Source organism: Salvia hispanica, chromosome 1, assembly GCF_029641045.1.
Source record: "Salvia hispanica isolate PSC_SH4W2 chromosome 1, Shi_PSC_v1, whole genome shotgun sequence".
Classification (NCBI taxonomy): Eukaryota; Viridiplantae; Streptophyta; class Magnoliopsida; order Lamiales; family Lamiaceae; genus Salvia; species Salvia hispanica.
In genome coordinates, this window is record NC_142692.1 from 65,949,766 (window position 1) to 65,961,383 (window position 11,618).

Here is an 11,618-nt window from a genome sequence, read left to right on the forward strand (position 1 = left end):
TTTTTAATTATGTAAGACAATTCCTTATATTGTGAATTGACTAAAAATCAACCAAAAATTATCATTGTAAATAACAACTTTCCTTATTTTATAAATGGTAATATTACTCCTATTATTCACCCATTATAATGTTCCACCAAAATTAAACCTAATTTTCTTTATTTGTAAATGGTTGATAATGTCATTAATATTCACCCATTATAATGTCCGAATAAAATTACAATAAATATGATTATAACCACGTAACTCGTAGCATTTCATTTCCTCATAATTTACTAGTGGACCCCACCCCACTCCCCCATTTCCCTATTTCCACTAACCCCACTCACTAAACACGCTCACACTACCTATATATAACTATCCAATTTCCATCACAATTCTCTCACAAAATTCATTCATTCCCAAAAATGAATACCCCACACTTTCTTGCCTTCCTCCTCCTCGCCTCCCTCCACTACTCCGCCCTCTCCGACTCCGGCAGCGTCGGAATCAACTACGGCCGCCTCGGCGACAACCTCCCCTCCCCCGCCAAAGTCGTCCAGCTCCTCAAATCCCAAGGCGTCACCAAGGTGAAGCTCTACGACTCCGACTCCTCCGTCCTCTCCGCCTTCTCCGGCTCCGGCATCTCCCTCACCCTCGGCCTCCCCAACGACAACCTCGCCTCCGCCGCCGCCTCCACCTCCTACACCGACTCCTGGGTCGAATCCAACGTCCTCCCCTTCCACCCCAAAACCACCATCGAGGCCATCGCCGTCGGCAACGAAGTCTTCGCCAACTCCGCCACCACCCCCACCTCCGCCCTCCTCCCCGCCATGAAAAACGTCTACGCCTCGTTAGAGAAACACAACCTCTCCTCCTCCATCAAAATCTCCTCCCCCGTCGCCCTCAGCGCCCTCAACTCCTCCTACCCTCCCTCCGCCGGCGCCTTCAAACCCGACCTCATCGAGCCCGTCATCAAGCCGATGCTCCACTTTCTCAATCAAACCAATTCATATATGATGGTGAACGCGTATCCATTCTTCGCGTACATCGACAACACCGACACCATCTCCCTCGACTACGCCCTCCTCCGTAACTCCGCCGCCGGAAACCCCGACTCCGGCAACGGCCTCGTCTACAAGAGCCTGTTCGAGGCGCAAACCGACGCCGTTTTCGCTGCCATGTCCGCAGTCGGGTTCAATGACATTAAGATCGTGATCACGGAAACAGGATGGCCGTCGAAGGGAGACGAGAAGGAAGTCGGAGCGACTCCGGAGAACGCCGCGGCGTATAACGGAAACCTCGTCCGCCGCGTGCTCAGCGGGGGAGGGACGCCGCTCCGGCCGAAGGACTCGCTGAATGTGTTCCTGTTCGCGCTTTTTAATGAGAACCAGAAAACCGGCCCCATGTCCGAGAGGAACTACGGACTTTTCTATCCGAACGAGGATAAGGTGTATGATATACCGCTAACATTAGACGGACTAAATGGAAAGCCGAATAATACTGAGAGCAAGGCGCAGGTGCCGGCGCCGGCGGCGACGGCTGTGGTGGCGGCGGAGCCAGCGCCGGCGGTGAGGGCGGCGGGGCAGACGTGGTGTGTGGCGAGTGAGAATGTTGGGGAGGAGAAGCTGCAGGCGGCGTTGGATTACGCTTGTGGAGAGGGAGGGGCGGACTGCCGTCCGATCCAGCGGGAGGCGGCGTGTTTCAATCCCAACACGGTGGAGGCGCACGCTTCTTACGCATTCAACAGCTACTATCAGAAGAATTCGCGGCTGAGCGGGAGCTGTGATTTCGGTGGCGCCGCTCATGTGGTTACACAAGCTCCTAGTAAGTTATTGCTACGTTTCAACTGCCTCAACTAGTGGAGTAGTAGTAATTGTTTGTACTGTTTTTTTTATTATTATTTTATTTATTTTTTAGAACGTTAGTAATAATGTGGGACAATGTTTTTTTTTGTGTGTGCAGAATTTGGCAGTTGCGATTTCCCCACCGGTTACTAAATTGCAGATTTTTGGAGCAAGTTGTGGAATTTGATGATTCTGGGGCTTATTCATTGATTTGTTAATGATATTAGTATTTTCCCAGTATTAGCAAATATTTATACTATTGTACTTAAATTCTTTATTTTTATATTACTACAGAGTGCGTTTAGTTTTATGAATTATGGTTGTTTATATTTTTGACTTCGACATACACACAACATAACCTATTATTCAAAGGGACAGAGACTACTCGACAGATCGGTGGTTATAGCTAAATATGACTTTTACCTCTTCGTTCAGTTACCTACTTGAAAATCTCATGTTAATTCTCAATCTTGTTCCACAACCTTTACTTAAAATGAAAGAACAGATTTTGTTTAAGCAATACGCAAGCTCATACCAACTTTGAACAGAAGAATTTGGTACTCTTTTTTTTTTTTTTTGCTTGATTCCTTTTATGTTAACAACAAAAATAGCAAGAAAAATGAAGTAAAATAAAAGGAAAAAACATAAAACACGATGGATGGAAATTGTCCTTATAATTAAGCTCTCACAAAATGTACAATTTCCAAAATTCAACCGTATGTACCTTTCCGATGGGTGATACAATTTTCAAATCCAATTTTATTTTTCTATTCCTATGTATCTTTGAAGTTTGAAGTAGTAACGTTTATTAGTAAACATTTTTGTAATAGTTGCAACTGATGGAGCAGTTAATTGATCCTAAACCCCTCTCTAAGTCATTTGAAATACTTGCCACATAAGCTGTGATTTTAAGCCAATTTTGATTTCATGGGTAAAATCAATAATTGTAGTAGTAGTTCATCTACATTTTGAAATTACGTGAGAAAGTGGAATTGGCTCAAAGTTGATTGTCCTAGGCTTCTAGCTATAGTTAGCCCTTAATAATACTCCCTTCATCCCACATAATTTTACCCAATATTCCATTTTATACCGTCCCACATAATTTTACCCATTTCACTTTGTTCCCTCATAGTTGAGGCGGAACTTTTTAGGCATGGAGTTTAAGAAATGAATCTTGAGTGTGTTAAATAAATAGATAAAAAAGTAAGAAAGAGAAAAAGATAGAGAGAATAAAGTAAAAAGTGAATAAAGTACAGAAAATAAAGTAAGAGAGAGTAAAGTAAGAAAGAGGAAAAAGTTACTATATATGGAAATGACTAAATTATGAGGGAACTTCCCGAAATGGAAAAATGACTCAACTATGAAGGAACGGAGGGAGTACCATTTTTGGCAGTGGACCCTATATTTCACTAACTCATTCCTACTCACATTTTATTATAAAACCAATACTTTAAAAGTAGAACCCACGTCCCACCAACTTTTTCAACTCACTTTCAATTACATTTCTTAAAATTATGTGGGACGGAGAGAGTACAATATTAGTAGTACTAATAAAAGTGGGTCTGAACGCAAGCCTAGGCTTGGACTGCTTAGTTGTAGCTCATTGGGCCTGTGATGGCCGGACTAAACAAATCTACTTTCCATCCTGGGCCGATCCGATAAGGGCCCATTCAGGGTATTTGAGTTAGCCCAATAAACATAATCTGACGGCCCATTCAGGCCGACCCAGCAGAAGATACGGAGCGGATGAGGATTCTCTCATGTGCACATCAGAAAATTGTCAGCTGTTGAAATCTATCTGACCGAGGTTTTACCGACAACTGGTATAGCCGGTAGATTTGCCAATCCCTCCCACTATCGGCAAATTCAGTCAAGAAAAGATGACTGACAGCTGCTGGTACCATTGCATATTTCAATGAAAAATTCGCTTTATTTTTGACCGGTCATCGTTTGAGTAATTTATTTAATTATTACCCGTTTTTGTGGCTCAACTAGCTGTTTATTTTAATCCATTTTGATAGCTAGTTTTCTCATTTTCTTTGTTTCGGTCTATATCCCATTTTCGTATGTTGTAATTTTCCTACCTTGAAATTAATGAAGTTATTTCTGAAGGGCATTCATAATGTTGTTGCAGTGTGTTGGGTGCAACCCAACTACTTCCATTAAGTTTTGCAACCTAAACTTAACCAACAGCTTGTCTAAGGTTCTCAATTGTGGAATAGCACCTTAAGAAATCACTCACATACAGGCCTCAAACTATAATATATAGTAGTACCAAATGATGTGTAACTAAGATGACTATAAAAAATAGTAAATGGTAAAATATAAAAGAATATGGTTAGAGAGGAAGACTGTGATTTAATCCTTCCCTCCTTGGGAGCTCTATTTGAATTTAGCACGGATTTTAAAAAATATAAAGAAAAATGAGTGAGAAAAAAGATAGTGGAATATATGACTGCTTTTTATATTTCCTACGTCCCATAAAAATATAGGCAATGGATATGACATGAGAATTAAGATAAAATTGATAAAATAAGAGAGATGAGAAAAAATGTATGGTAAAGTAAGAAAGAGAAGGAGAATAGTAGTTAAAGTAGTGTTAGTGTATAGTGGAACCTATATTATTAAATTGATATAATTTTCAAAAATGGAATGCACATATTTTGTAAGACGGACGAAAATGGAAAGTGCACATATTTTTATGAGACGGAGAGTGTATATTAGTTTCATATAGTATGTGAATATAATGGGTTAATGGAAAGTGAGATGCACATACCATTCATAGTAATACTGAACCAAGATTTCTAATGACGGAAGGAGGGGTACAAACAATGGAAAATATTGCTTTACCATGTATAACTTTATATATACAGAAAATGCATTCGTTTTGGTTAACTTCTTTTATTAATCAAGCGTGTGATAGTGTCACTTCAACAAGTATAATTAGATGTTCCTTAAACCCAACCAAGTTATCTGAGTCATTTTCTATTTTAGATCATCTCATGTTAAAAAAAATTCATTTGATGAAAACTTCTTTCGGGATTGAGTGATTCGTTTTCTTAAAATCCTAGCACTAATTTTTTCTTAGTTTTTGTGAGTCTTTTGTGTGTCTATATAGTGTGAGAGGAATACCTTTCCGTAATCATTGGTCAGTGTGTATAATGTGTTGTTTCGTGGTAGAGAGGTTGGTCGAACATTTTGTGCTAACGAATGGTTTGCCCTATATTCTTCTATGTGAATATCGTTAAAAGATTGAGACTCTTTGTGAGCATGAGTTGTGCAATATATGAATTATGAACCGTTATTTGTTACAAATATTGTACATCTTGCGATCCCATTCCTCAAATTAAATGCTCAAACTTAAAAAGAAAAATCACATTGGAGTTGTTCTGACTGGTCTTATACCAAATTGGCGTTGTGCACCTAATTAAAGAGGAGGTGATTAAACCCGAAACCAAATGCACAAGCATGATGTACCCTTTTCCGCCCATTCACGTAAACACTGAATCACGGAAAATGACTTCACTGCACTGCATTCTGAGCACCACCATTCAATGAAATATGCCGCGTGCAGGGGCACTCCCGTCATTTCACCCACCCCCTAAATCTCATTAAAGCAAGCGCAAATCTATGGGTTCAAGGTACGTAGTCGGTTTTGTGGGGGCGTCTGTCTCACTGAGAATTCCAGAAAGCTATTCAAACCCCTAAAATAATTCAAAATTCAATTCACAAAATAAGGCCCCCCATTTTCTTTTCTTTTCTTTTCACACACAACAAGACGAAGTAGAGAGAGAAGAAAAAAAAAAGATTATCCCAAATCTCAATTTCTGCGGCCCCTTCTCTGCGGCGTTGTTGTCCCCCTTTGTACATATGGTTTCTTCCTAGCTCAGACCTCGCCCCCTCATAATTGCTTCGCACCATCAATTCAACGGATAGATTTGAAATTTCTTCAATTCGTAGCATATTTTGATTTGGGCGATGCGGCGCGGCAGAGCGGCGGCGGCGGCGGCGGTTCACGGCGGCCAGGTCAACGGATCTGGTGCTGCTAAGGAGCTCAGGTTCCGCGGCGTCAGGAAGAGGCCGTGGGGCCGGTTCGCGGCGGAGATCAGGGATCCGTGGAAGAAGACGCGCGTCTGGCTCGGGACCTTTGACTCGGCGGAGGACGCCGCCCGCGCCTACGACGCCGCCGCCCGCACGCTCCGTGGCCCCAAGGCGAAGACGAATTTTCCGTTTCCGGTGAGCGGCGTCGTTTCCCCCAATTTCGACCACCGAAACCCTAATCAGCCGCTGATCGATGATAACCCTAGCGATCCGTTCGTGGACTCCCGGTTTTACCCTCAGGAGCACCATATTATACAGAGGCCGACCTCCAGCGGCATGAGCAGCACGGTCGAGTCCTTCAGTGGGCCCCGCCAGTTGCCAATCCTGCAGCCGCAGCCGAGGAGGTATCCGCGTTCGCCGCCGGTGGCTCCGGATGACTGCCGCAGCGATTGTGATTCTTCATCATCTGTCGTTGATGATACTGAGTGTGACATCGCCTCTTCCTCTTGTAAAAAGCCTCTGCCTTTTGATCTTAACATGCCGCCGCCCGTGGACGCCGCCGAGGGCGTTGATGCCGATATGGACGAGCTAGCTTGCACGGCGCTCAGGCTCTGACGCGTTAGATGATGATGATGGATGGTCTTATCATTCGGAAGAAACCATTTGGTTAAATTACCAAGATTTCTTTTTTTTTTTATTTTCTTTTTTGGGGCTTCTTTGCCCCATTTTTTTGTTTTTACTAGCGGAAAGAAAAAGAAAAAGAGGGGGATGAGGATGAGAATGCTCGCAGATTAGGATAGATGACTGAACGTTATTAAGTCTAAGAGTCTGTCTTCTGTGAGTGTCTGTTGTTTGAAGAGAATTCACTTGTTTCACATTTATAAACTCCAATGTTATTGATAATCAAGGTTGTTCTGGTGTATATGGTCGTGTTTCTTGTTGTGCTTGTGATGTTATTCGAGATGATAGTGAATTCTGTTACTATGCTTTGGTTAGTGATTGCTAGATGTATCTTGTTATTGTCAAATTTTAGTGAATGATCTGTACCCCTGTGACAACTAGTTTGAATGCTATGATCATCTGCACTTAGCACTCGAGTTTTGTTCTGTAATCTCTTAAGATCTATGGTTTACTTTAGATGAGATTCCGTGTCAAGAGTTTTTCTGGTTTTATTATGTTGTGCTGCTGCTAGTTTAGATGAGATTCTCTTTGCCACAAGATCTTGTATTGGATTGTATCTCCTAGTTGCATACTTACAGATTGTTTGGCTCTTCTGATTCTTGGACAACAGAGGGATCTTATTAGATTTACTAGTTTACCAGGTTATTTATATGCCTCTACAGTTTAATTTCATGTGTTTCCCTTTTCTTATTATGTGTATGTTTTGAATATCACTCTCCAGTAGTCTTCTGTAAATTATTGTTTATCAATATGTTGCCACTGGTTTATTTTGATCTTGCAAATCTAAATGTGGTTACTTCACCAGAGTGCTTGGAGAATTTTATTACTTGTGCTCTGTATTTAACCATTTATGATTAACTGTTTGAGAAGTTATTCCATAGAAATTTGATTGTTATAATCCTGATTTGTTTCCATTTGGTATTTCTTGGTTGTCTTCTGTTCTGCTCTTTAATATTGTAAAACATAGAAACAAAGAGTCTTGAAGAATCAATGCGAGTTAACTGAAGTGGTGTCAAGTTTTGTTAAAAGGTAAATTGAGCTTCAATCACTCTTGTTGAGCTGAGGTGGAATCAAGTTTTATCAACTTGTTCTTGTTCATCTGACATGGAGTTTAACTTGAGAATTGTTTTCTGATTTTAAACATAGTACATACAGGATCTGACCTTGAGTATTGCAAGTGCAGACTTATTCCTAGCTGTTGAGTATGAATAATAGAGTATATCTTGGTTCCTCTTTAGTGTTTATTGAAATCATATTGTTAAGTTAATTCATATTTGTTCTTATTATTGCATAAATCAATGTGTGATTGTCTGTTCTTCGTAGGACATGCTTGTCAGATTTTGAATTCATCCATGCTTTTCTGACAAATTAGTCTAGAGATTCCTGAATTATACAATTTTCTTATAGTTGAAGTTAGTAGTATATCTTCCCTTCTCTGTTGATTGACATTAATGGCACACATGCATTGCACATCCTTCCTTACTCCTATTTTGTGACCTATCATACTCTCTCCAGCTTTGTTGACACTGAGTAGAAAACTGTCTCTTGGCTTTCAATTGTTTTGAGTAGTACAGTACTTCATACATTTGGCAACTATGGTTATGCCTGCTATTTCATTGTCTGTCATCATGTGCATTGAACTTGGTTGAATGGCCCCGTTCGCTTGTTCGGAGCAGGTTGGTTTCATTAATGGAGGAGTCTTGTGTTAGAGGAACTCATACTTGGATCTATCTGAATACAATCAAATGCTGAAAAAATACAAATATACAGTATGATCTTCATTAACCCATTTCTTTGGCTTCTTTGTGTTGAAGTTGGCTATGGCTATCATAATCTGTGTTCACTTTTTAACTAAGGCATTTGCTGTTGCTAATGCTTACTAGTGCTTTTCGTGTGGACTTTTTAGTGGTGTTTAACGCAATTAATTGTTTCTTTAAGTTGGTTTTCATGATTGATTATTAGAAATTCGATTATTTTGATCATAAATGTTAGTACTAGTATTTATTTAAATTTCAAATTCTTCCTCAAAATTAGTCTCTTTTTTGCTATTTTGGTATGTCAATTATTTATCTTTGTAAAATATGGAGCATTACTTTCCTCACTCGCACTACATTCATTAATTATTAGTAAGTATTAATATTATTGCTTTATGTGTAATTTTATACACCAACATTATACTCAATTAAGAGTAATTTTTTAGTATTACATTTGGCACATTTACTGTTTTTTTCAAAGATGACTTCGTTCAACATCAATTCTGCAAGAAGAGAAAAGCTGTAAAATTGGGGATGATGCTCTTATCCTGAAAAAGTAGTTGGAATCAATTCAATATACACGAACACGCTTCGGAAATGTAAAAGAAATAATATATAGAACTCAAATTCTGTCATTTTTAATTTTTTATATTGTTAAAATATTGATAAATTTATACTTATATGAGAGTGTTATGGTGTCACTATCTCTTAAAATAACACCATACCACCATTCATAGCCAATTATTTGTACACGCGGACGAATAATAAGTTACCACGTGGCAAAAAAAAATAAAAATCTGAAAAAGACGGCCAGCAATATGGTGTACACTATACAATAATTTTTCTTAGCCAGCAATATCCAACACGCTATACAACAATCTATAGATTGCTAGATTGTTGTGTAGCGTTTATAATATTGTTGTATAAGTGGTGTCACGGTGTCACTTTAAGAGGGATTGTCATTTTAACACAAACCTATACTTAGAGCATCTCCAATGGTACTTCGGCCAGAAATCGGCCAGCAATTTCTCCCCCTGCCACGTCAGCAGCACTAAAAATCTACCTGCCACATCAGATTTAGGCCAGTCATAGGCCAGCCGCAATAAAAATAATTCAAAAAATACTACATTTACGGAATTAAAATTACGATTAAATTATGGAATTAAATTTACGAGACATATATGGGAAAATTCATTAATTGCATTTAAAAAAGGTACATATATAAAAAAAAATTACATTTAAAAAGGTACATAATAAAGAAAAAAAACTATCGCCGTGCAATCCTCCGTGCCCACAACTCTTCAATTATATCATTTTGGAGTTGAATATGAGCATCCACTTGGCGCATGTTGGCAAATTCCTTGAGGCGGCCGGCTTCATCGAGAGGTACCCCACGTCGTACACTAGGGGTGGCCGTTCCGTGGCTTGGACTGGCTTCATCATTATTGGCCCAACTAGTCAGTTGTACGCCTTCGTCTTCGACGATCATGTTGTGCAGGATAATGCAGGCGTACATTATCTGGGAAACGCATCCGACATCCCACAAACGCTTTGGACCCTTAATTGCCGCCCATCGAGACTGGAGCACACCAAATGCGCGCTCCACGTCCTTGCGCGCCGACTCCTGTCGTTCCGCAAAGTAGGCCTTCTTTTCATCACTTGTTTGCCTGATCGTCTTCACAAAGACCGGCCACCGAGGGTATATCCCATCAGCCAAGTAGTAGCCCATATCATGCCGGTTGCCGTTGGCCACAAATGAGACGGCTGGACCGACGCCCTGACACTTCTCGTTGAAGAGGGGAGACGAGTTCAGGACGTTGAGGTCGTTGTTCGACCCGGCTACCCCAAAATACGCATGCCAGATCCACAGCCGGTAATCAGCTACGGCCTCGAGGATTATCGTGGGATTCTTTGACTTGTAGCCGGTCGTGTAGGCCCCCCTTCCAGCCAGTCGGACAGTTCTTCCACTCCCAATGCATACAGTCTATGCTGCCTAACATCCCGGGGAACCCATGCTTCTCCCCGTGCATCTGCATCAAATTCTGACAATCTTCGGGAGTAGGGCTTCGAAGGTACTGCTCACCGAAAACGCTTATCACGCCCCCACAGAAATCCTTCAGAAATTCCAGGGCCGTCGACTCACCGATGTGGAGGTACTCATCCCACATGTCTGCCGCGCCTCCGTAGGCCAACTGCCTGATTGCCGCCGTACACTTTTGAATAGGGGTGTGTCCGAGTCTGCCAGCCGCATCGTGCCTAAAGCGGAAACACAGAAATCGACGCTCTAATGCGCCAACGATGCGCATAAACAACTCCCTGCGCATTCTAAAACGCCGCCGGAACAAGTTGGCGGGAAACCGTGGGTTCTCTGAAAAGTAGTCGTCGTACAGCCGCTGATGTGCAGCGGCGTGATCCCGATCAATCACTGCTCGGCGGTGGATAACCCGTGGAGGGCGAGGTATCGCCTGCTGTTCCACCATACGCATGTACCGCTCCATCTCGCGGTTCATGTAGGCATTCATAGTCTCGTTCATCCTCCGTTCGTACTCCTCAGTATCCCCACCACTGCCACCACCGCTACCACCCCCGTCGCTCGATGATGCTCTTGTACAGAAAGTTAGAGAGAGAGAAAACTCGTTAAAACAAGTGGTGCAAATGAAAATGAAACGAAAATCGCGTTTATATAGGTTTTTAAAAAAAAACAAAAAAATAAAAATTGGCGCTGGCCGATCGGGCCGCCACAATGGCGGCTAGCCGATCGGCCAGCGCAGAGCGATCGGCCAGCCCACGCCGGTCCGTTCGCCGATTTCGCGCTGGCCGCCTCCAATAGTTCGACTAGCCGATCGGCCAACGCGACGAATCGGCTAGCCGATCGCTAGCCTACCATTGGAGATGCTCTTATATACTCCATGATATCATGAAATAGTGTACATGCGTTTGAGTACTCATAAGGTAAGTTATACGGTATATAAATAAATTATTAATTTAAGATAATTTTGGGCAACCTTTAGATAGACAACAACAGCACAACTCGATTATACAATTGGTTTTGGCTAGGTGCTTGAGAGTTTGAATCATATTTTAATGGAATTCAAATTAATTTCTTCTTATAGGTGCAAGCTTAATAGGACTTGGGTAGGTTGTGAACCCATTAATACCTGTAAAATTAATCTCTAAATTTTGTACTAATATATACTTGTGTGTCTCCTAATGTGTTTGTTTTATTATTTTATTTCTTGAATGTTAGAGTAGCCGAAATATATTTGTGGTCCCTCGATTAACCCCCATACCATACATTAATCATTATCCATAATAC

At 41.3% G+C, this 11,618-nt stretch overlaps 2 protein-coding genes across 2 annotated transcripts; both read left to right on the top strand.

Annotated features, from left to right (window-relative positions):
• Window positions 1-374: 374 nt before the first annotated feature.
• On the top strand, window positions 375-2,140 carry LOC125221685 (O-Glycosyl hydrolases family 17 protein). The gene is made up of 2 exons (XM_048123889.2): window positions 375-1,806; window positions 1,945-2,140. The coding sequence occupies exons 1-2, from the start codon at window positions 408-410 to the stop codon at window positions 1,977-1,979; spliced, it is 1,434 nt and encodes a 477-aa protein (XP_047979846.1). The 5' UTR covers window positions 375-407; the 3' UTR covers window positions 1,980-2,140.
• Window positions 2,141-5,482: 3,342 nt separating this feature from the next.
• LOC125221686 (ethylene-responsive transcription factor 3-like) lies at window positions 5,483-6,789 on the top strand. The gene has a single exon (XM_048123890.2). The coding sequence runs from the start codon at window positions 5,805-5,807 to the stop codon at window positions 6,480-6,482; it is 678 nt and encodes a 225-aa protein (XP_047979847.1). The 5' UTR covers window positions 5,483-5,804; the 3' UTR covers window positions 6,483-6,789.
• The last annotated feature ends 4,829 nt before the right edge of the window (window positions 6,790-11,618 follow it).